The sequence below is a fragment of the Rhea pennata genome, chromosome 1 (genome assembly GCF_028389875.1).
Source record: "Rhea pennata isolate bPtePen1 chromosome 1, bPtePen1.pri, whole genome shotgun sequence".
Classification (NCBI taxonomy): domain Eukaryota; kingdom Metazoa; phylum Chordata; class Aves; order Rheiformes; family Rheidae; genus Rhea; species Rhea pennata.
Genome location: NC_084663.1, coordinates 194,200,086 through 194,225,160, shown reverse-complemented (window position 1 = coordinate 194,225,160; position 25,075 = coordinate 194,200,086). Strand labels below are relative to the sequence as shown.

At 39.2% G+C, this 25,075-nt stretch overlaps 2 protein-coding genes across 4 annotated transcripts in view; one reads left to right on the top strand and one right to left on the bottom strand.

Annotated features, from left to right (window-relative positions):
- The window catches only part of LNX2 (ligand of numb-protein X 2), a 59,387-nt gene extending 59,235 nt beyond the window's left edge, over positions 1-152 (bottom strand). Inside the window, exon 1 of the mRNA XM_062567182.1 lies at positions 99-152. The gene's annotated coding sequence lies outside the window, so the exon portion shown is untranslated. The remainder of the gene's footprint in view (positions 1-98) is intronic.
- A 363-nt stretch (positions 153-515) lies between these two features.
- POLR1D (RNA polymerase I and III subunit D) lies at positions 516-19,751 on the top strand. 3 transcript variants are annotated; one of them, XM_062567178.1, is made up of 3 exons: positions 516-607; positions 10,132-10,206; positions 18,390-19,751. In XM_062567178.1, exons 1-3 carry the CDS (start codon positions 582-584, stop codon positions 18,661-18,663), a joined length of 375 nt encoding a protein of 124 aa, XP_062423162.1. In that variant the 5' UTR covers positions 516-581; the 3' UTR covers positions 18,664-19,751. The 3 variants fall into 3 exon arrangements, with proteins under 3 accessions (XP_062423162.1, XP_062423165.1, XP_062423164.1); XM_062567181.1 differs by lacking the exon at positions 516-607 and adding an exon at positions 1,281-1,399; XM_062567180.1 differs by lacking the exon at positions 516-607 and adding an exon at positions 8,141-8,262.
- The last annotated feature ends 5,324 nt before the right edge of the window (positions 19,752-25,075 follow it).

The window sequence follows — 25,075 nt, the reverse complement described above, 5'->3', positions numbered from 1 at the left end:
GCGGCCGAGCCGGGAGCTCCGCGGAGCGGAGCGGCGCCCGCGGGACCCGCCCGGCCCCCGACCGCCGGGGCCGCGGCGGGGCCGGGGAAGTTACTCACCGCCGCGGCTCGGCGCCGCGCCGCGCTCGCCTCCCCGCCGGCGCGCAGAGCCCCTGCGGCGGGGCGGGGGCGGAGCGGAGCGGGGCGGAGCGGAGCGGAGCGGCCCCGCCCCCGCCGCGCCGCCCCCGCCCGCGGCGGCCCCGCCCCGCCGCCGCCCCGGGCCGGGGTGGCCCCGGCACTCGCCTGAGCGCGACCGCGGCCGCGCGCGGGGCCTCGCGGCGGCGGCGGCAGCAGCGCCGCGGCCCGGGGAGCGGGGAGCGGGGCCGGGATCGAGCGGGCGGGCGGGCGGGAGGCCCGCGGCGGGGCCTCCCCCGCGGGGAGAGAGGCCGCCCGGCCCGGCCCGGCCCGGCCCGGCCCGGCCCGGCCGCCGGCCCCGGCTCCTCCCCCGCCCCCGCGGGGTCCTCGGCCGGCGCCGCGCTCCGCCCCGCCGGCGGCGGGACATGGCGGCGGCCTGCGCCTGAGCCGCGGCCGCGGGGCCGCGCCATGGAGGAGGACTCGGAGCTGGAGAGGTGAGGGGCGGCGGCGGCCTCGCGGCCGGCCCCGGGACGGGCCGCGGCGGCGGCGGCGGCGGGGGGCAGAGCAGAGCTTTCCGCACCGCCTTCCGGAGCGTTGAGTCTCGCCGCATCATGTACAGAATAATAAGAACATTTTTTAAACCCTCATTACTTAAAAAATACCACATTTTGCGATACGTGGCGATAGCATTCGGCAGGATGATTAAAAAAGTGCTAGGTGGCTTGTCTGTCAGCAGTTAGGCTTACTTGGTAAAATTGCAAAAGAAGAACCCCACGCAGGCTTGAGTGAGCAATGGGCTGAGTGAGAAAAAATTACCGATTTTGTTTTTCAGTGTTATAGATGTTTGCTAGTCGAGCAGTTGTTAAAATGATTCTGTTCTTTGTATTATGGCAAAACATCTGCAGTCCTTTTATAAAAAAAAAAAAAAAAAAAAAAAAAAAAAGAGAGAAGGAAAAAGAAAGAAAGAAAATGCTTCCTGCCTTGCATTTTCTTTGGATGAGCTGATTTGTTTCACTGTGCATGCTGAGCTGTGGTATTCCCAAGCAAACACTGTGGATTAAAATCCAGATTTTATATCTGCATATTCAGTCCCAGCAGGCCTCTCTTACTCCCTGAAGCAGGTTGCCCAGAGAGGTTGTGGAGTCTCCTTCTCTGGAGATCTTCAAGGCCCGCCTGGATGCAACCCTGTCTGACATGCTCTAGGTGACCCTGCTGAGCAAGGGGGGTGGACTAGATGATCTCCAGAGGTCCCTTCCAACCTGACTGATTCTGTGATTCCTGTTTAAGTATGTATATCACAGGTAGATTTTTTTCTTATATAATAATTCTATTTATTGTGGGTTTGTCTGGGAAAAGATGGTTAGTGTGGTGGGTTTTTTGACGTGGTTGCTTGAGCTTGATTGTATTTTTCTGACAGCTAGAAAACTTACAGGGTAATGATGAGGCTTTCTGAACTGTTCTCATGATTTTTTCCCTTAACTTTAAGAAACTCTTCTTGAGGCTGTAGAAAACAACTTGTTTCTTTCACTGTTTATATCTAGCAAGTATTTTAAATGGGGCAAATGTAGTGAGGTGATCAAAGGGGTAGAGAGCATAAAGCTTTTTAAGAGGCTTTTAATTCTTGTAAGCTACTTCTGCTCTCAGAGCATCAGTTTAAAAATTAAAACTTCTTTATGTGTGAATATTGCTTTTATGACTACTATTCCAAACTTATACCTTTCTTTTTAATCATAGCAAATCTAAACTTTGTTACAGCTCCTTCTATGTTCAGTTTCTCTTCTGCTCACTGCTGAGGTGCAAAGGGCTTGTGGTTTTCTGGACAGTTTGGGCCACAGCTGGTTACACCCTGGTTACAGGAGATTGCTGCAGAGTCTCTTTCTGACTGTCTCCTTTCCACGAACCAGATTCAAAGTTTTGCCCTACCTCTTATTTCAAGCTGATGATCAATTTATTATTCCTGTTTCATGGCAGCGTGGTAGATAGGAAGAAACTCTGTATTTCTTTCCGGAGGATACACAGAAGAGTCTAACTGTCCTGAATCTAACCTTGAATCTGTGCTCCCTGCTTAATCAGTTCCTTACATGTTATATGCACAATATAGTAGACTTGCTGGCTACCGTTTCCTGTCCTGGATCTATCTTACACTTCTTCATTAGCTAGGTACTTTTTCATACTCTCAGTATTCATGAAAACTTTTTCTTAGTAGTGTCCTGAATTCGGTTCTTGCTGTGTGCATTTAGATGTCATATTTGGACATTTCCTAACATGCTTCTCTGTACAATACCCAAGAGTATAGTGTTGGTCTTTTGCATTACAAACATGGTTTGTTAGTCTCACATCAAGTGATCTACTAATCATGCTCGTGATAGGTCAGATGCATGGCTGTTGTAGTTAGATTTTGTAATTTTGTAATTTTTGGCCCTTTAATATTACTTTGGCCTACAAATAATGGAATTTTTATTCTGCATCCACAGTGCAGCTATGTTAGGTAGATTTTTTGTGTTCTGAAAATGTTTTTTTGGGGGAATATTTTTCATCTTTCTCTGAATTTAGTCTTATCTCAAAGCACAAGCCTTCAATAACAGTGTAAGGCTTTTTGTATGTGTACTTTTGGTTAATTTAGCATAAAATAAGTTTATAACTATTTTTATGCATTTTTTTCAGATCTAAAGTAAATTCTGTGTCCCAGACTTCCAAACAATGATTTATTCAAAGAAGCCAGTTGTCCCAGTTTTTTGTGACCATCTAAAGAGAGGTTGCTCCAATCTACTTGTTCAGTTTTGCCTCTACTGCTAGAATTCTTGCTTTTATTCTTCAGTTTTACTGTGTCTCACTCTCACTTTGTCTTGTGTTTGAAGTTTTCCTCACTTTCACAGAACGTGGTAGTCACTACTGAAGCTGAACGCTTAATTGTGTTACCATGTGACTGTTGCATACTTTGGGGTTTAAAACCCTAAAAGCTGTAAATACCTCAAGTGTGTAAAATATTAAGCAACATTCTGTTAATATATGATCCAAGAGAAAGTAGAAAAAGAAAAAAAAGTTTAGAAATCAGCTACTGGGAATTATTTATTTTGTGTTTCTCCCTATAAGCAGATGTACTTGCTTTTCCTGCTTAATTCCTATTGAATGCCCTTCAGGGTATGATAGAGGTGACCATTTTCATCCTCATCCAAACTATTCCCCAGCAACTATCTTCATGGATCTGTGTATTCAAAGCACTGAAATAGTTCTCTGGGAATAGGAGGTGAACTTAATATACCGTGTGTCCGAATTCTTTCATAATCAATTCTGTCTCTTAACAGCTATGGATATTTCACAACCTTAAATATCATACTCTATTAGAATTGCCTACCAAGCTTGCGTGGAGCATTATGTGCTTGAAAATAAGCATCTCTTAAGAAGATAATGTTCTGTAACAACAGATATATTGTTGACAATATATCTTCAGCTGACAATATAACTTCTGCTGTGCAAAAGTTCCAATTATGATTTCCAACAAGTAAGTTCTGTGCCTTAGAGAAATTAGTTAATATCCCTTACTAATCTTTTTATTGTTCTTAGGTTAAAATCTAACTGTCGTGATGCTTAATTCAATATTTAATTCTTTCCTATAGTAGTGACAAAAAAGTGAACTGCAAGCTAAAATCATTGTTTGAAGTTTTGTGGTATCCTCACTATTCAAGCTGTTGAGAATATCAGCATAGAAATGTGCTGAAAATAGGCTTATCTAAATAAGTAAGAATCCTGGCCTAGGAAGAATTAGAGCATGAACATGCCTGATGTGGGATGTTTTTGCCTTTGAACACACTGTAAGAAGTGTGTGGTGAATTTGTGCCTTTTTTTGTTCTTGTTTTCAGTTGTGGCTTAGGCTTTATTTTTGACGTTCCCTTTCACCAGTGTTTGTAATAAATGTGCTCAGATAGGACAAATTAACATACAGGAGTCAGTTATACAAACATCAACCTTCAGTGTCATTCTTCTATTGTAGCAGGCAATATCTTCAGTCCTTTGCTTTCCTGATATCTGATTTTTCAGAGGTAATTAAAATGCCAATGGCAATATCTACTTCAGGTCCTGTGCGCACTCAAACATAGTGTACATAGTTAGCATAGAAGTACTTTGAGAAAACTGATGGAGAAACTGGCTGTTCTTCCTGGGCATGTAGCTTGCTCTCAGGACCTAGAGTACTTCAGAAAGTAGGTTTAAGCATTCAGTGATTTCAGAGCTCCCTGCAGCTCAGTAACCTAACTTTTCAGGTTGAACACTAATAGTATAGAGGGCAATCAATTATTAATGCCATGATGGTCTTTGCAGAAGATTTGTTTGATAAAATAGTCTCTTACTCTGGGAGATGTTATATGAAATTGTATCTGGATATTGTCCTCCTGCTCTCAGATCTGTGCATTTCAGTAGCTGATTCTGTGCAGTGAAGTAATTCCAGCAAATATATTGCCAGTATAGCTCTCTTTGGGCTCCTTAATGAGATGATGGCATAGGTGGAGGTGGCGATGCTGTCTATAATTAAAAGCATCCAATCTTCTCTATAATTATATGCTGTTCTCATTGCCTGTAATTTTACATATACCTATTCATTACCAGTTACTAATTTTTAATCTATATTTTTGTCATCTTCAGCAAAACAATGAAAGCTTTTTTTCCTGAATGAGGAATAGAAAACGTATATGATTTTACTTGACTGCGCAACCTTTAACATTCTCCCATTCTTTAGGCACATGCATTTGTGCTACCAGTTGTTGGAGTTTACACAATGGATATTTTGCTCGTAACCTTAGAATATAGAATAAAAGTCTGATCCCTAAGAAATATGAATAAACTTTGGTCCATACTTTCTTATAAAGATAAAAACACTCATATTTATACCTTAACATTAGTGTAGTTCTTTAGGGAAGTTTCATTGTTCAAAAAGTATTGCCGTAGCAAGGCTTTGAGTGGTGCTTGCTATTCTTGTTATAAGTGATGCTAGAATGATGACAGTGTTCAGAAATGTATGTGTCCCCACCCCCACCCCCTTGGCCTTCTTTGGAAATAGTCGATTAATTGCTGCAACTAATGTTACCTGTAGGTCCATCTGTGTTTAGTGTCCTTTCATGAAAATTGTGTGTTATGTTCCCTTTGCTTATATTGCTGCTGTTGGAGTTCAGTCTAGCAGCTATGGGAATGTTTGTATTGTGACCATGTTGTAAAAAAGAAGATAGCTAGGAATGCTGAGTTCCGAGAGTCCTTTAAAAGCAAATGTAAAAACTTCGTTTGAATATCTGTAAAGCTTTTAACTTTCTCATATAGAGAGAGTATAAGGTCAGTGAGTGGACACACATTACTTCAGAGATGATCTTGAGCATTTTTCCCCTTGATCTTCATGCCACTCAGCTGACTGTCCCTGCAAGTCAGAAGGGCTTTGTAGAAGATGCAGTGATTAAAAATAATGTTAAAAGATAAATGTTAGGGAAAATAATGTTGGATAAGAAGGGAAGATCTCTACTCATAAGGCTGTAAAATAGGTGTCAAGTCAGTCTGATCTGTGGTATAATCAATGCGAAGTAAGTATATGTCTCATACTTCATGGCTTATAATTTTTGCATTAGTTAGTAGAATTTGTGTCACCATATTAATATATTCTGATGCACCACTAAAACTGAACTGCAGCTATTTTATATATATATATATATATATATATATATGTATGTATATATTTGTTTCAGGAGTGCTTTGTAGTTCAAATACTTTGGATAATGATTTATTTATAAAGATAATGAAAAATATATTAGCTTTTAATCTGCCTCCTATTTGGATTTCTTAAAATCAAATCACAAAGTTCAGTAACTACGGTAGTAAAAGTATTTAGTATTCAGGTTGTTCAAGTAGCAAAATCTGGGTCTAGATTAAAAAGTGAATTTTGCCTTAATGTTACTGTGTGTGACACTCGTATGTGTTCTTGTTCCCACAGCAGATCCTGTGTTTCTTAAACTTTTTATGGTCTTGGGAAATAGCTGCCTCACTTACCTAACTGTTCTGCCTGGGAAGGCAGCAGTACTTGACAAAATTGTGAAAGCTGAAGTTGCCATGTTGCTACCTGTCCTCAATTAAAGAAAGAAAAAAGGAGAGGGAGGGGAAAATTTGTTCTAGACGCAAGTGACAACGAAATAGCTAGTAGAGGTGACAACTTAATATGCAAATTTTCAGTTTTTAAGAATGGCTCTGACTACTGCATATACAAAATGTCCTTGAAAAAAAATCCTAATACCTAGGTCCTGGCTGTTACTAAACTAATACAGGTAACCGCATGAAAGAGACTCTTGTGATGAAAACTGTAACCAGTCTGTCATTAATAGATTAGTGAATAGGAAAGTGATACAATAATTTTTCTTTAGTGCTTTCCTACTATTGTTTCTATGGAAGTCGTAGACTCCTTCTGCAAAGCCCTTCAAATGCACAGTATCAACCAGAAAAGTTACAATTTGTGAGTATTTGCATACCTGTCTGGCATAAATCTCAACTTTTTCTGGGAGGGATAGTTTCTCTTTGAGACAAAGAAATACATAATTATATGTTGATCAAGGATTGTTTGTATATTATTTGAGAACTTGTGACTGAATCTGAAGGCTTAGTTAGGAATCTTTCGATGGTAACTTCCTGTTAGAAGCGATAGAGGAGCCAACGAGAAGAGATACGCTACTGGATCTCCTACTTACAAACAAGGAAGGGCTAGTTGGAGTTGTGAAGGTTGGAGGCACCTTGGGTGCAGTGATCATAAGATAGTGGAGTTCAGGATCCTGTGAGAAGGGAGAGGGCAGTTGGTTAATGTTCAAGGATCACCTCCTCCAAGCTTGAGAACAGTGCATCCCAGTGAGCAAGAAGTCAAGCAAAGGGGGCAGGAGAGCTGCATGGATGAACAAAGAGTTCCTAGCAAAACTCAAACAGAAGGTGGAAGCAGGGACAGATAACCTGGAAGAAATGTAGGGATGACCTGGAAGGAATGGAATGACTGGCTGGGTAGATGAGGGGAGAGCAGTGGACGTTATGTACCTTGACTTCAGCAAGGCTTTTGATACGGTCTCCGATAACATCCTCACAGGTAAGCTTAGGAAGTGCAGGCTGGATGAGTGGACAGAGAGTTGGATTGAGAACTGGCTGAAAGGCAGAGCTCAGAGGGTCGTCATCAGTAGTGCAAGATGGAGGCCTGTAGCTAGCGGAGTTCCCCAGGGCTCAGTACTGGGTCCAGTCTTGTTCAGCCTCTTCATCAGTGACCTGGATGAAGGGACAGAGTGCCTCCTCAGCAAGTTTGCTGATGATACCAAAATAGGAGGAGTGGCTGATACACCAGAGGGCTGTGCTGCCATTCAGGGAGACCTGAACAGGCTGGAGAGTTGGGTGGAGAGGAACCTCTTGAAGTTCAAACAAAGGAAGTGCAGAGTCTTGCACCTAGGGAAGAATAACCCCATGCACCCATACAAGCTGGGGGCTGACCTTCTGGAAAGCAGCTCTGCAGAGAAGGACCTGGGAGTTTTGGTGGGCAACAAGTTAACCATGAGCTAGCAGTATGCCTTTGTGGCCAAAAAGGATGATGGTGTCCTGGTGTGCATTAGGAACAGTGTTGCCAGCAGGTGGAGGGAGGTGATCCTGCCCCTCTACTCATCCCTGGTGAGGCCACTTCTCGAGTACTGTGTCCGATAGAAGAGACACATGGAGCTACTGAAGCAAGTCCCAAGAAGGGCTACAAAGATGGTTAGAGGACTGAGCATCTCATATGAGGGCAGGTTGAGAGAGCTGGACCTGTTTAGCCTGGAGGAGAGAAGGCTGAGAGGAGATCTTATCAATGCATATAAATATCTGAAGGGAGGATGTAACAAGGATTGGGCCAGCCTGTTTTCAGTGATGCCCAGTGACAGGACGAGAGGCAATGGGCACAAACTGAAACACAGGAAGCTCCATCTGAATATAAGGAAAAATCGCTTTTCTGTGAGGGTGATGGAGCACTGGACCTGGTTGCCCAGAGAGGTTATGGAGTCTCTATCCCAGGAGGTGTTCAAAAGCTATCTGGACAGGGTTCAGGTCAACATACTGCAGGCGACCCTGCTGGAGTAGTGAGGTGATGATCTCCAGAAGTCCCTACCAACCTCAGCATTCTGTGAGTCTTCAGCTAAATTGTTGCTTGCCAGAAATAATTACAAAGTGATGAAGTAGTTCCATGATACTTATCTATCAGTATAAATTTTGAAAACTGTATTCATGCAAAACTGAAAAGTAATTGTACAAAATGTAGCTATACCTAGGTGTGTTTTACAGTTGCACTCATTTAGCACCGATCTGTTTTTCATTACCAAGGAAAAACAAGAAGTGCCCAAACGCTGTGCAAACAGAGGGGAAACTATATCACCAGCCAATCTGAACAAATGGAAATGTCACTGATCACTAACGTTAAGGGAGCCAGTAAAGGCTTATGTTAAAATCGTAACAAACTGAAGAAGGCTAGGTCTTAACTGATAGATATAAGCTGCTATGTATCTGCCTAAAGCCTTCTCATTAGCTACTGAAGGAATTTCTGAGCTATTTATCTTCATTCCCTATTATGCATGAGCCATGTATGCATCTAAAGCTAAAATGCCTTGTGTTTTGCTTAAAGACTTCAATAATCTAAATTGTAGTAAACTGCTGTGTTAGATATTTAGAGCCCAGCCCAGCAGTTCCATGTGAACAACTAGCCAGTTAAATTGTTGATTTTTCTTTTCAGACTTGCTTCTGTTATTAGATAGTAACTCTTGACTTTTCTAGTCTCAAACTTGGGTTGACACCAGAATTGGTACTCCATCTTTTTTTTTAATCTGTAACAGCAAAGCAGCAAAGTTGTGGTACGCTGATAATGCCACAGGAATTTGATACAATGGGACATGGCTTCCTAACAGCTTGAGTTGAAATCTGTTGGCTGTTACCTTTTTTGCACAGTTTAAAAAACACTGTACTACCAAGATGGTGATTGCCTTGCTGTGTAGTCTGCACACAATTGTCATTCTGCCACATCGTAGCTAAGAGAGCTAAGCAATAATTTTCCTTTTTTATTAGCTGCTCCCTTCAATTATTCAAGCCTGCCTGTTATCCCTGTCACTGTTCTTAACGCTTAGCTTCATACGTTGTGTCTTAGTCAGGTGCATAGCTTTCCTTTTCTGTCTTGTAGTTCTCACTAGTTGACATGTGTACTTGCTTACAGTTCACCAACCAAATTCTTTGCTTATCCATTCAATTTATATAATATATGACTTGCATCATGCATTTACTGGCTTTCCCATTAGCTTCAAGAGTGTACTGAAGAATGGTTACTTAAGTTTCACTGGTGATTGAAATCAATTAGTGAAAAGAATTTGAACACATTGCAGGAATTTTGCATAATTTACACTCTCAGATGGTTCTTTATGTGAACATAGTTATTTAATTGCCTGGCCAGTTTGTTTTAGAGGATGGTATTAAACTAAAGCTCCAGCAGTCATTCTGGGTCACAGTGGATCACAGTCACACAGGTGACCTCTTTTCTTCCACTGTTACAACAAAACCGGAGCAGTTTAACAACGAGTAATTGATGTAATAGAAATTATATTGTCAAATACATGCTTGCTGTTTTATTAGTGTTGCTTAACTAGGCTCAAAATAGAAGAACGAGAACCTAAGTGAAATGGTAGCAGGGAAGAGCAGTCCCAAGATGAAGTGACAGGGGCTGTGTTTTCAGTGCAGTGTACCAAATTTACACGCTTTATTTCTATTCTCCAATTTAAATTAGCATTGTAATTGTTTATTTGCTGAATCTTTAACTGCTTTTAGTATGTTAATTTTTTCATAATCTTGCCTTATAAAATACGAATTATATGAAAGTCAAGTTGATTTTGATAGCCTCTATTCCCCAAAATGATTTAAGCAATGAACTTCCCCCTTTTTCACATAACGTGCATAAAGTGGCAAATTCTCATTTTCCTTATGTGGTAACTTTTTTCCCTCCCTTTGTATTTAGGAAAGCTGTGGAAGAGTTGCTTAAAGAGGCAAAACGTGGCCGAACCCGAGCTGAAACAATGGGAGCCATGGGATGGTAAGTCAGCATGCAAATGAGCACAGAACTTGCTATATTTTCTTAATATAAATGTCAGGAGGAAATAAACATTGAGATTCAGGTATTCATTTGGGAAAAATATGTTTATAGATAGGTAAGAAAGAAGCTGAAGAAAATTCTGCCTGTATAAAATTGCTTGACTAAATATATTAAAGGCAAAGCAATTGGAGAACTGAGAGTAGCTTTTGTAATGGTGTTTCCTTGTAGTAGGTGGAATTGCAAACTTTAGACTGCAACATTACAAAACAATAGCAATCTTAGGTAGCTTTAATGTGCATATATTTACTTTACATGATGGCCACATATGGGTTGGATTCTGTTTAAATTTTAAAAAATTGGTAGCATAACACAGAAACAAATCCCCTAAAACAATAACATAATAATAATAGATTTCCTTTAGCAGTGTATTCATGTGTAAATTGCAGCCAAAAATTAACTTAAAATATAATCCAGTTTTAGAAGGTATTGTTTGAGACTGAAAAAAAAACATATAATCCAGGGGCTAAATTGTTTAGTGGGTGGGAAAAAAGTCATAATAGGGAGATTTTATGTGAAATACAGTGTTAATTTTAATGCATTATTTCAGTTTTTACAGCTAGATTATTGTGGAATGTATAATGTATTATTAGAGAAATGACAACAGGCTGAGAGGATTCATGCCTCTTAAACTAATGTAAATGACTGATGAAAAGCTATCTGATCTAGGGATGTTCACAAAAGCATAGCACACCAGTTGAGTGTTAAACCCATTTGTAGATAATGTCTGGCTTCCTCTGCTGACACTATTAGAAGATAAGCCTGTCCTGTTAGTGAAGTTCTCAACTGATTTCTCAGCTATGTATTTAAAGTAGCTCCAAAGCTCGTTAAAATAATGTCTTGCTCTAAAAGGTTAATCTCTTATGTTTTCGAAATATATTTTATATTTTTGTGTATTTTACCCAGTATTTCTGCTAAGCATGTGATTTATACCATTTATGCTGAAGTAGTTGAATTAGTTTAATCCCTCAGTGCAGTTACAGCTATATTGACATCACATACTTTTACCCTGTGAGCCCTGTTAAAGGGTGATGTAAACCAATACAGATCAATTAGCACCATGAGGTGCAATATGCATCCATTTACTGTGAATATGAAGATAATTCCAGGTGTGGAGACTGAGCATCTGTCAGGAGATAATCAAGCACCTTAGAATCCTGTGCAGCGTTGTTGCTTCCATCTGTGCAATCTGAAATACCTATCAGTATTTTCATTATTATGCACAGGCTTTCGCTCCCAGCTGTTTCTTACTGCTTGTCTGCATGAGCGTAGTGGTCACCCTTAAGCAATTGTGTTCACCGTCTTAGGGAGTTTACTAACACCTAGTGTCCAAGACCTGCCAGAAGAGGAGATAGCTGAGAATGATTTGCTCTTAGAACAGTTTTAGATTTCTGTTCTGTTTCTGTTACAGCGAAATAGTGGCTTGTTAGGCCAGAGATTATGTTAAAGATTTTGGAGAGAAGAGGATTGTCTGGAAGGTTTCAAGCTGAGGAAGGCTGTTGACATGGAGGTTGGCATGAAGATAGCCTGAACTTAGAAGTAAGGAAATAAGCATACTTTTATATGTGGAGAATACGAGAATAGCTGTATGGAATCAGATGAAAGATCCATTGCTACAGTGCGCTGTCTTTATTTGGCAAACAGCCAATGTTTAAGAAATGGAGTAAGTATGCAGCAGTACTTCTTCAGGATAATACTTGAGCTTCTGGCAGTCTGCACCTCAGGATATGCTGCACTAGAGATGATATTTTTGCATTTGATGTCTTTCCAGGGATTTTTCTTCTCTGAATTTGTCCATAGAGAGATTAATGGTTGTAATCCCATCTGTCACAAATCTGCTGCTGTAGAGTTTGGCATAGGCTAGTATATAGCTGGTGTGTGTGGCCATAGGACAATATAATGTCCACTATACGCGGTTTCCCAGCAAGTCTTTGGTGTCTAGTTATGCAAGCATAGAGGCAGATTACTAGTGGGAAGCTGCCACTGCTTTCAACCATTTAAAGAAATTTATTAATATTTTTGGTGCCTGATTCCTCTGAACTGGTCCAGCAATTAAATGTTGCATATACATGTGTGGGAGATTAGATAACCAATGAGGTATTTGGAAGAAAACTTACGATGTTCTGTTAAGTATCAGCCTGCAGCAAAGTAATGGCAGCCTGCAGATGTAAGTAGTGTTACAGTAAATCCTTACGGGCTTCAGATTTCATTCAGGGCTGACCTGTAACCTTGTGATTGTAAACTACTGAGAGGAGGGTAACAGCTATTTTGAACTTCATGGATACCAAATGAAACATGCAGAAAAGTTTATCAAATGTATACTAAGAGACCAAATCTAGGATATCATGAATGGTAGGGTAGAAGCAAACAGTCAGGGATATCACCAATGTGACCAAAGCACAGTCTTAACAGGTAAAGCACAAAGCCTGTCTTCCCTGCCAAACCCAAAATGCTTACAGGTGTGTTTAAGGATTCCTGGGCTTCCCTCAGCCCTTCTTCAGAGGGCATATATGATCCTGGAGAAGTGATGCACAAACCCAGGTGACATCCAGGGCAAGTCCATCCATTCTCTGTTGGTGCTGGATAGTTGAAGCAGCTCAATTTACAAAGAAAAGATCTGTTCTGCTGTCTCCCTTTGGGTAAGAAGCAGCAGAGGCTGCTGCTGCTCATACTCTGCTGATTCCAGTTTATGTTGCCCTTCAGCAGCTGTTAGATATGGGAAATTCACTTCTGGAGTCAGCAGGATTTGACAGGAATGAGTTAAAGGGATTCGGAGAGAACTTTTTTGGCATGCCATTACAAAGGATAGCTTGGAGATTCCTGTGAGCGTTGATAGCAGCATACCTTAGCAAGCCTCTGTATGCTGTTCTGGGACTGCTTTATGATTCATACTGCTGCTCCATTACTGTCCACAATGAATATTTCTCCCTAGCTCAAGTGCACTGCCTCATGAAGTTCCCCAAGTGCCCCTGCATAACCTTTGCTGCCTCTTCATGTGAGATGTGTGGTAAGCTGTTGTCTGAGCTTGAGTTGCAAGTACCAAAGCTAGCATAGCCAGTTGTGTCATGAAAAAAAAATGTACCAAATAGTCATCCTTCAACCCACAGCTTCTGATACAAAGACTCAACCTTGAAATATGGAACATTTGCTAGTATCTCTTCTGATTTGGAAATACTTTACTGATGTTACCCTGTCTTCCAAGCTTGCTCTGGTTGGCATAGATAGGTGCTGCAACCTATCAAGATCAGATAGCAGTAGAAGAAACTCTTGTCTTAAGCAGGGAGATTGGTGGTGATATCAAGCAAGAGCTTATGCAGGAAGGGAGGTTGTCTGGGATTCTCTGGACATAGAATATTTCTCAATATTGCTAATGGGCTGCACGAACTCTTGGCTGGTTAAGAGTCCTATCTCATTGGTCTCTATGCTCTCAGGACTTCTTAGATTGGTGACAAATTCATCAAAGAAAAACTGAGTGTTGGTATTTGCAGATCTCACATTACTAGCTCTTGTGTGTTGATTTATTCCTCAGATGTTCTTAAGATCCTTGTTCTCGGCACTGCAGTATTGCTAGTTCCTGTAGTTGTTCATCCTTATACACTGTACCACCACAGTGCTGCTTATCTGGAGTCTCCTGCCTCTTTATGATACCATATGGTGTAGGTCCTTTCTCTATAGTTCTGCTTCAAGCTTTTGTAATTTTATGATTTGTGGAGTTAATCATGAGTAAGAAAGCGTGTGATAAATGAGGAAGGAAGAATCCTCTTTGAAGCTGTCTTCATCTCTGAAATACTAAGCGAAAGAGAACAGAATTTGTCTGTAACTTAAGTTTGATCTATGCTATTGTGATTCTGGAATTTTTGAGTTGAGGAAAGAGATCAGAGCAGCTCTCTAGAAGTTACTACTTGAAGGGCCAGTTGGATCCAATGTGAGAAGTTGTGAACAGAGTTAGAACATTTGAAACTGTTGTCTAATTATCAAGAATAAATTTATATATAAACAGAGAGCATTTAATGCAGATGGAATAAAGATATAAGATACCTGGGGACTTGCACTGTGTGCCCTTAGGTAGAATTAAGCTACAGACTCAGATTCCCTGTATGGTTTTGTCAGCCCTATAGGTGTAATTCATAGGCTTCCTTGTAACAGTAGAGCTGTGTCCATTTTAAGGGGTTGTTCTGTTTTAATTGAAAAAGGCAATTAAAATGTCCCAGAAGCTACATGTAGACAAGTTCAGGAGGCAATAGGTTTTTTCCTCCAATATATAGATTTGATGTTTGAAGATCCCCCTAGCAAATGAGGTAAGGCTGAATTTAGTCTTTTTTGGCTTGCTCTGAAAGCTCAGCTAAAATAAAATATGGAAAACAGGATATTTTTAGATAGCTCGTTCAACTGTGCATTGTAAGAGTAGGTTAAGTTTCAAAAAGTTGATGGACATTAGAAACATTATTTTTAATCCTATTTCTTATAAAACACTCCTAAAATTGCTGTCATGCCTATAGATAGAATCTATTCAATACCAAATCTGCTCATCAGAAGTATTGCAGAATACTAAATACACTCAAAAAGAGCTTTGAGAGGCAAAAAGCTTTGAGAGCACTGAAATTCTTTCACTTTATTGCATCTTGTCTGTGATTGAATGGATGTTGCATGACTATGCAGAAACAGTGGAATGTGATTCTACTAAATCTCTTCACTTGAACATAAAGAAGAGGAAGAGTGTCTAGACAGAGGTTGCATAGTAGGTAAGTTAAAAATTTCTAATCAGAGCACAGATACTAGCAAAGTCCTGCCAGCTGTATATAGCTGCCAAGACAACATGTAAGAGCTTGCACAGTCCTTCCAAGCATCCTCTTTTGTGAGATCCCTTATGAAAGGACTGTAACCTAGATTAGCTGCTGTGGCAAAACAAACTCTGTCAAATAACAAGCTCCAGCTGCTGTTTTTTGTCTTCAGTTGCTCTTATTTCCTGTAAAATACCCTTTTTCATGGCAGCTTGGGAGTGTCAGAAATGTACTTGTAAGTTCATGCATAATAAACCCTGTTATTTACTGGAAAAATCTGATTTACTCTATATACCAAGGTGGTTTGATATGTGCAGCTACTCATCAGAGGAAAGACCATGGTTCATGGTCCTGTACTCTAGCATCTTAATCAGCATCTGTCTGTTTTATTAATAAGATATTGCTACTGTGCTAAACTGCAGTGCACTTGATGCCAGGTATTGGCAGAAAAGCAAGGTGGCTCACTTGCACAGAACTTGTCTTGAAACATCAGAAGTGTGATTAAGATTTCATTTAGGCTTACAAGAATTATTTTTTTTTTTTCCTGGTTCATAATGTGAAATTGTCCCTTCTTTTGGGAGAGGTGACTTGTTTTAGGGGTATGTGATGTTTTAGGTATAAAAACACCATGTCTTAGCTTATCAGAATGTGCAAATAAAAAAAACCCAAGTGTGCCCTTGATTGAATCCATTGCTACAAAACTGGAGTCAGTTTTGAAAACTAGACTGCTTTAGAATTGCAGGTTTGCATGCATTCTTTGGTCATCTCCGCAGTCTCTGCTTCAAGCACACTTGAGTTTGAAACTTTGCAGTTCTTTCAACAGTTCTTTTAAAAGTAATTTTTTAATAAAGTTTGTTTGTTTTGCCTTTATCTATTTTGTGGAACTGTTCACTAGTCAGCAGTATTGAGTTCTGTCTTGCAGAGGCTGAACTTGCCTGCCAGTCCTTCAGAACTTACATTACAGGGAAAGCTGTCAGTGAGTTGAGCCCTGCAGGAACAGACCTACAGCAAGCCACAGGCTTGCCTTAGGGGAGATAAGCAGTAGAAGTATCCTGCAGTTTTCTAACCAATGGAAACGTTGCCAAAGGTATCAGTGAGTTAATACAGTTTACCTTTAATCTTCACAGTTACATGTATAGCATGTTCATAGTGTAAACGTTATGGACTTGTGTGTATGCGTTGTAACATATGTGTATACTCATACTCCTTCAAGATTTAAAGGCACAATTTACTTCATTGAAGTCTGAGGTCTGTAAAAGTAAGGATTGATGCTTCTTATCAGTGCTATAACTTACTGCTGTTATATGAAAGTGCAGTGACTCATTTTATTGCTGTGTGATAGTGAATTGATGGCATCTTTTAGCTGGCTCTGAAGCCCTGCCTTCCGCATCAACTTCTTCCATTCTCACTATTGCTTCAGCGGCATTCAGAGTGCCAAAAATAAATAATTTTTTTCAGCAAAGTGGATTTATTTTGGGCAGGTTGTCTTATCCTGGTGATATATTTATTAGTGCTTAATTGTGACATTAACTTAAGAATAAAGCAAGAAGAAAAGGGCAAATGTGAAATAGCTGAAGTTCTCATCAGGATGCGGTCAGGAAAATGCCCTCATATTGGTAGGGTATGTGAGATAAAACAGTTTAATATGGGCCTAAGACACAGAGGTTTTAAATCTTCTCTTTTGTGTTATGCTTTTGAATGTCATCTCTGCCATGGCATGTTGATCACCGTGTTCACAGCTGATATAGCCTGAAATGGAAACTCTATTCTACTGAATAACTGTTAACCACATATTTTCATCAGTAATAGGACTGGTGTATAAATATTGCTACACTAGTGTACAAAACAGCTATACTTGTGTGTGTATATATAAATAGATCTAGAGGTTTTATGTTTTTTTTTAACTGGGGCTTGAGCATAACCATATAGATTGACATGCAGAAAGGTATCGAATAAAAGTTTACAAAACTCTAAAACTAGTTACCCTGTGGAAATCTATCAAGAAATAAGTATCGAAAAAAAACCAGCGTGATTGTTCAATGTATCTTTCTGAAATGACTTGTGTAATTGTTCTTGTAAAAAAATACTCAAAGAAATTATCGGCAACGCTTAACAATGAGAGCTGAAGTAAACACTATGACGACTTGAAAGTCTCGTAGTGTGCTGAATAATCAGACATGATCTTAGTTCCAATTTTTCTACTGTTCTACAATTTGATACCTCTGATTATTCAGAGGTTAAAAAGGCTTTTAAATCCTCAGGGAGTAGTTTCTACATTTATATGAAATTTTTTAGTAGACTAGATAATCCTAATATTGCACTCTTAGGATTCATCAGCTCCGTGGCTGATTCGGTAAGTGACACTGATCTCCAGCATTTCTCCCTTTTTAGAGTAATCCCTTAAGTTCTCTAAAAATATTTGTGCGCTCTAAAAATATTTGTGAACACAAACAATACAGTACTTCCAGCCATAAACAGTCTTCAGAATGATTTCACTTTTTGAAGAAAAAAAATCTAACTTGGATTTATTCACTTCATTCTTTAAGAGATGACAAACTGAGAATAAAGAGCGTACAATTGTTACCAACAGGATAAATGAAGTATAAAATACTTGTTTACTAAAACCAACTAATGTGCAAAAGTGCTAAGTTGACAGAAGAGAAGTCAGAAACAATAGATGAGAAGCTGAATAAGGAAAAGGGCTAGAGAAGTATCTATTTAAGAAAATGAAACTTATTATTTTCCTTGGTAGACATTTGCCAGATGTAAGTTAAATTTGATATGCCTTGTGTATCTATTTTATTGCTGTATCTGCTTCAGTTCTTAGTACAAGAGTGCTTTTATTTTCTAAATATTTCAGTGCATTAAATAATGCGGACTATAGCAGATTGTCATCTTGTAAACCACTCCTGCTTGACTTAAAAAGGTGTTTTACATTACTTTATTAATTATTATTAAATCTAATGATTATTAAATATTAATTATTACATCTGATTACTGAAGAGATAAGTTAAGCATTGACAAGCTTAAAATTTGTTTGTTGTCTCACAAGGGTACATTAAACATTAGCCTTGCCTCATGTGCTTCCTCCTGCATACTCATTGCCTTGTGAAAAAATTTGTGGATTTTCACTCTGTTAAAGTAAAATAATTTTTTATTAATTTGAGTATGATGATAGAATGGGGGCAACCTTGAGCATATCTTTCTGTACTGAGAATTTACACTAGGTGGCATGCAAGGAAAGCCAAAAGCAGAAAGCTATCTTAAAATTGTTGAGGTTAAACTTTCAGACTTGTTTCAGGTATTTTTGACATGTCTTCTGATTACTTTTAAATGTCTTTACAGGTTGAAATGTCCTCTTGCTGGTGCAAATAAAAGATTTCTTATTAATACTATCAAAAACACATTACCCTCTCAAAAAGAGCAAGACCAAGAACATGAGCCTAAGGAAGTCAGTCAGGAGCCTGAGCCAAACAAAAGCAGGAAGGAAGAAAAACCAAAGAAACGCCGAATTCATCCATACACACCTAGCTTTCAGTCAAGAAGAAGAGTCAGCTACTCTCCTCCTAGGCACCGAAACAGGAACCAGCACACAAAGGATAATTATGAGAAGCGATAAAGTAAATGATGAGGAAAGTGATGAGTACATGTTACAAGCCAAGAATGTCATTAAATGTTGGACTGCAGGAATGTTTCAGTTTTTCAGACAGAGATGCTGTTCAAATTTGATTTTTGAAGAGAGTTGCTTTTATGAAAAGTAACATTGAGGTAGCTATATAAGACTTTTCTTTGGGACCTTTAAGAGAAAAGTGAAGTGCAGCATAAATCTTTCAATTGTTTAGGAACAGACATTACCTTCCCTTTGCTCCTTTCCTCCCTCTCCTTCTGATTAACTGTAGGGTCTTGGTAATGGAGCTTGATACATGTGACACTGTCTGATACAATTTCTTTAGTCACTTCACTCTGTGAGAAATAAGTTTAAATTAAGCAGAAGTCTGTTTGTTGTGTGAAGTTGGCAGAACTTCTTTGCTGCTAAATCGATAATGAAGTTTTGCTTGTTTGGATTCATTTAGTTTTCCAGAATCTTAAAGAAGGGAGAATTGGATAATACCTGGCCATGCGCGTACATTTTGTGTAGTATATAAGAATTTGGTTTCTTTAGACAGTATAAAAAGTACAGTTTTAAAATGGGCAACACTGGCTTTACCTCCCTGGAGGAATTCCAAGGAAATACTGATTCTGCTTGTTGTTATATTAATCACAAACCTGTCACAGATAATAATGAATATTACCCCTAAAAAGCCATAACTGCAATAATTGTCTCTGTTTAGACTTCCCTCTGTAAGGACGTAGTTTGAACAGTTTATTGTCATGGTGCTTTCAAAACAAACCTTGAAGACAAAATTACCGTGTCTCTCTCCACAACTATGAAGTTTCTAAGTAGATGTGTAATACTAGAAATGCAGAGAAGATATTTAAAAACAGTCAAATGCTCACTTTGCAAGTCTATGTGACAATATTGTAGTGGTGCCATTCTTAAACTTATGACTTTGAGCATCAGCATATTCTATGTCTTTTTTTTCTGTCTGTAATGGAAATATGTGAAATATTTTCTATTTCAGTATCCTCAGAACTAAATGTTTTGAACATAGATTTCAGGTTTTGAGTTTAAGTGTGTTGACAATAAAATCTAATGTGTTAAAGTGCTTTGTGAAATTCATATTTTTAATGGGTTTCTTATTAAACTGAAATGGGCATATGTCATCTAACAGAAAGGAGGGTCAGTGTTTCAAAGTCCTTCCGTGTTGTGCCAGAGCAAAGAGTGCCACCTATAGGTTAATCTACACGTTGTTGTCTTATACTTGTCTGTCTTGAAAAGATCATGTTAACCAGATGAAGGACAGACTGAAGTGGAGATTGACTGTGACTGAGTTTTGATCTAGTAGCAGGAATTACTATTCTCAATACTGGGAAGGCAGTTAAACTGATGTAGAGGCCACCAGTGACTGTTAAGGTCATTGTATCCATCAAAGCGGGATACTTTTAGATTTCCACGGAAAATCTGTAGCTACTCTCTTTGTTTATCTGCAGAGACCATAACACTGTAGTAGAAGTTGTCTAGCCTTTCAAAAAATTTCTGTTGATCTTCGTGGGAGCAAAGGAAAAGTAGTATCCATTGCAAATCTAGGATTGTTGAGATTTTAAGAAAAACATCCAGGCATCTCTGGTTTAAATGATCAGACTTTGTGACCAGTCTTCATTTTGCTCAGCATTGCTTGTTTCCTCCTTAATACTTCCTTTTGAAGAACACTACCTTTAAAGGTGTACCAACCAGCCTCTACGCAATGGCAATGCTGGATATATGTGGCTTTTCATCAGAATATTCCCCTCACTGTTGCTCAGGATTGTGGCTGGAGATATTCTGCAGTCCAGGTGCCTGTGAACTCTTACCAGTGTAACATGCAGTGGTAATACGGTTTTCTGAGAGCACTTGGACCTCCTGACACATCTTTAGGATAGGCATTGCTGTTGACTTTTCATTAACTTAAGGCAGGCTTCTGGGCAGGGAAGTGATTAGAGTATGCTTTCAAAATCAGTTAGGTTCAGTGATGGACAGTGCTTCCATACGAGAAATGCTGAACTGGAGAACCTGAAATAACCAAAAACAGATAACTGGAAAGTTTGTCTTCATCAGCAGTGGTAGGTTCCATTTTTTTTTTCTGACTTAGAGAACATAGCTGTATTATTAGACTTTTGTAAGTTGATATCGTATTTCATAATGTCTTTAATAAGGGCATATAATGAAAACTGTGCTGTTCAATAACTGTTATTAAATCAAGGCAAATCTTTACTCATTTTTTAATGATCAAAAATGCTACATAAAGCCATGTTTATATTAAAAACTGTCTGCTGTTCCTGTTGCACAACACCAGCATCACAATTATAAGATATCTTAAAGATAGGATTTAATCTCTGAAACATGAATTTGAAGGTGTCTTTCAAAATACATTATCATCTTCTGTAACTCTAAATGCTTGATAGTCATAGAAATGCCCAATCCTTTAAAAAGAAATTACATATTCTTGGTCTCAACTTCCAGAGCATTTCATCCTAGTAACTCAGATGGGAAGGAAGTGCACCTTATGTTAATATTACTACAGTAATACTTCAAAGGTATTTCTTGTTCAGCTGTGACCTGTTAAAGTTACCTTTATAGTTGGTATTGCTCTTGCCATAGCTGCAAGAACTTTTCGTTAGTTTTTTTTTATTGTTGTGTTGGACAGAAATCCTATAAAATGTCTGTTTTCATCAAGCTGATATTGAGTGTACAAAACATTGTAAAAGAGGAAGAGAAAACACTATAGATTTTATAGAATAATTTTATTAGTTTTGACTACATATTCATTCTAGAAAGGGTTTAAAATCCAAGTCAGGGATATAATAATGTGCAGTTCTTCTTACATTCATTGCACAGCTTCTTCTCTTTTGTAAATCCAATTTGAGTTATTTACAATGAATCATAAAAGCCATGAACTTCCAAGAAAAGCCTAACAGATTTTATGTTTAACAAGACTTAAAGGGAAAAATAAATCCTGTTTTTTAGACTGATAAAAATTTATTTCACAGAAGGTTTTCTGAGGTGCAGTTGTAACTGCGTTCTTTAGAGATTATGAAATATCTACTGAAAACTACTTAACAAAGGAGATGTAAATGTTTTTAGATCAATGGAATAATGTAGCAGGAGGGGGTGGCTTTTTCTGCACAAACAGAACTGTTTTTTGTGTTTTGTCTGCAAGTTGATCACTGAGAAACATGTTTCTTCTTCTGCCCTATCAGAGCTCTCATTAATAATTATGTGTTTTCAGTTAATTAAACTGGAACAACACAAAAGCAGACTGACTTTGAATAAGTAGCAAGAAACATTTGGATTTCATTTAGAGGATTTTATTCAGTTTATCAGTAGAGTAACTGATCCACCAAATCTTTATTCATGTCAGTGATCTTTGCACTTGCAAATAATCCTGTTGTAGCTCACAACCTATGAATGAAACTATCTTGTCTGCATTAATATGCACAGTCTTTATTTACCATTAACTATTTCCTATTGACAGTCAAAGAGGGCATAGCTCCAATCAAAAAAAAAAAAAAAAAACAAACAAAAAAAAGTTTGCAAAATATATATACATACACACACACACGTTTTTAAACTCCTAGATAAAATACAGGAAAAAATCAACTACTTTTTTGCTAGAATACTTACCAGCTTCTCTGTCTTTCAAACGAACATTACTGATATATCTTTCTTATTTGTTCATATGTCAATTCAATATTGCTTAAACCCTACATTTATCAAAGGTGTATTTAGTAACTCTTGAGTACTAACCCTGAACCTTATAAAACGTTCCTGGAAGGTACATCTAGATGGAATCTCAAAGACTTGAAGCTTCCCCTATACACAACCAAACTCAGCCTTCCTTTAGCAAGGGAAAGCAGGAAGAGTATGCTATTCTTTGCAGAAAATTGCTGTTCGTGCAATATTTGCCCCTGCCCCAAATTTGGAGTGTTGCATTATGACTGGAATACCAAGGTAAATTCTTTGACTAAGGAATGGTGCGAGTTCTTTGTACTGCTCCCGAGAGCATCCTCTGTTTTGAATTAAGATACCTCCAGAACCAGTGCATAGAGCTAACTACAAAACTGGTGTGGGAAGTGACACAGTGGAAAGGGGAATACAGACCCCTGTAATGTGGGCATAGACTTCTGGAGATAAGAGTTCGGTTCTCTCATCTGCAACTTGTCTGGTCTTAGGCACTTTTTTTTTTGTTTGTTTGTTTCTCTGGATATGTACCTCAAGGAATAGGTTCTGCAGTATCATAAGCTCTGTATACCGTATTTCTCACCTACTTTCTGTCCTCTTGGCTGCTTTGCAGATAGCTATCAGATCATCAGTATGACTGTTTGGTGTGTGATAACATCACAGGTTTGTGCAGCCCTGAGTCCTACAGACCCATGGGGCATTGTAGCTATGAGTCTCGCTGTAGATGTGGGCACACCATGGCCACTGTGGGTTTGGCAGTGAGCAGCACAGGTTTTGGGCCTCCTCTGTAAGTAGGAATGTGAGCATGTGGCTATATGAATATGCAAGATAGGTGCTTTGAGAAAATAACTAACTTTAAACTTCATTTCAAAATCATCAGGCATTCTGCATCATTCAGGAAGCACCATTGCAGAGGTGTTCCTGCAGGCTGGAGAACAGCAACAGACTCTTGTGCACTTTCATTCCAGCATCATCATGGGCTGGAGCACGTTATATTGGTGTAGCAGATTGGTGACAAAGGCAAAAATCACTATAATCAAAGCTATATCAGAAAGTGATGGTAATAGCATTGTTAATGGTATGTATGAGAAAAGACTATCCAGACTACAGTAGAAAATCAGTGTAACAGTATTTAACCAGCTTCTAAGGCTACAGGTACAAACCCAAAGGGTGCACAAACTTGCTAGAGAGCAGGAAAGTGATCCTGTTGCTGCCTCCCACTCACCTGTGCCAGCTCAGCTTTATGTGGGAGGATCCTTGGTTATTACATCCCACCCAGGACATGTTGTCTTGGGTGCCAAGTGCAACACAGTGGTAGGGGAAATTGTTTTCTTTCATTTCTGATCAATCCTGATCAGTCTCAGATCTCCAAACTATACATGTGTTTGAAGTTAGGATCTGTGCTTCTGTAGGCAATATGTGTCAGTGCAGGTAGACTTTGTGCTAAGATGACAAAAGTTGTGAGGCTAAAGGCATTAGCTCTAGAACTCCTTGGGCTTGACTCTGATGCTTGTCACCAGTGCCTGATGATTAGAATAATGAAAGCTAACAGCAGTTATTCAATCATTAATACTTTTGAATTATATGTTTAGCCATTTTCAGTAAAGTTTATCGTCTGGAGATCCTTCCTTGGTTTGTGCCTGTGTCACAGCTCAAGCAGGCTGGCCCACAGCAGGACTGCAGCTTGCAAAAGTTAAATTTTGTCACGGAGCATTTGAAAGAGAAGACCACCATATGAAAGGGACAATACAGGAATGTGGGTGCTCGGTAGCCAGGGTAGTCTCAGGCTGATCTTGCTTCTCCCCCCTCCCAGTCGGGAGGGCATGCATGCACATGCAGCCGTGCATGTCTTGCGTGCAGCTTGCTAGAAGGCCCAGCCAGGCCCTCTGCGCTTGCCTGGGGTATGCGGAAGGACATAGTGAACAGCTACAGAAAGTAATGCAGCAGAGATATTATATGCAGCTTAATACCAGCTGTATAAACAGAGTGAAAATCTGTTTTAGGTAATGTGGGTTGGCACCCTGCTCAGTATTCCGTGTCTACTTAGTTCTCCAACATTTTTTGGAGAGGAACTGCCTGTATCTGTCAAAACATTTCCCAAAGGAATGAGAATTTGCCCAACAAGAGCCATTCAAAAAGCCTCAGGGAGATAAAAATGCCAACAAACAGCTAATTCATAAGGCACAGCAACAAAGGACAGTTCATGACAGGAACTGTTGTTAAAATGCAGTAATAAGAATACTAAGAAAGGAGTATAAGACACGAAGAAAAACAGGGCTGAATAATAGCTGTTGCTTTGTCATAATTCTGAATATTATATTCAAATCGAGTTTTCTTCTTCTACCATTTTCTTAAACTTGTAGTAATAGCAAGAGCCAAACAGAAGATAAGCACAATAGTTGGAATGGTCAATCTGGATGCCTAAAATGAAACTATTCTATACATGATAGACTCCTAAATTAAATCTTCCATCTTCATCCTAATCAAGTGTGTTGCCAAAACATCAGAGCTACATTTCTGGGATTTCATGGCTTTGCTGGTTCAGTTTCAAACACTCCTCCAGGTCGTGTTTGACTACTTAGTGCCTGTCTGAATCCCTCTATATGCAAGAAGGAACTTGCAAAGTCCTTGGAGCCCCAAAATATCTTTTTTTCTAGAAAAGCATTTGGATTCTGAATATTATTTTCTTCTTTCTCTCCTGATACTGATTTAC

Bases quoted from the DNA above. Each gene is read 5' to 3' on its own strand.
- POLR1D (XM_062567178.1), top strand. From the start codon at position 582: ATGGAGGAGGACTCGGAGCTGGAGAG. The intron at 608-10,131 runs GTGAGGGGCGGC...CTTTGTATTTAG, and splicing joins GAGGACTCGGAGCTGGAGAG to GAAAGCTGTGGAAGAGTTGC. The intron at 10,207-18,389 runs GTAAGTCAGCAT...ATGTCTTTACAG, and splicing joins ACAATGGGAGCCATGGGATG to GTTGAAATGTCCTCTTGCTG.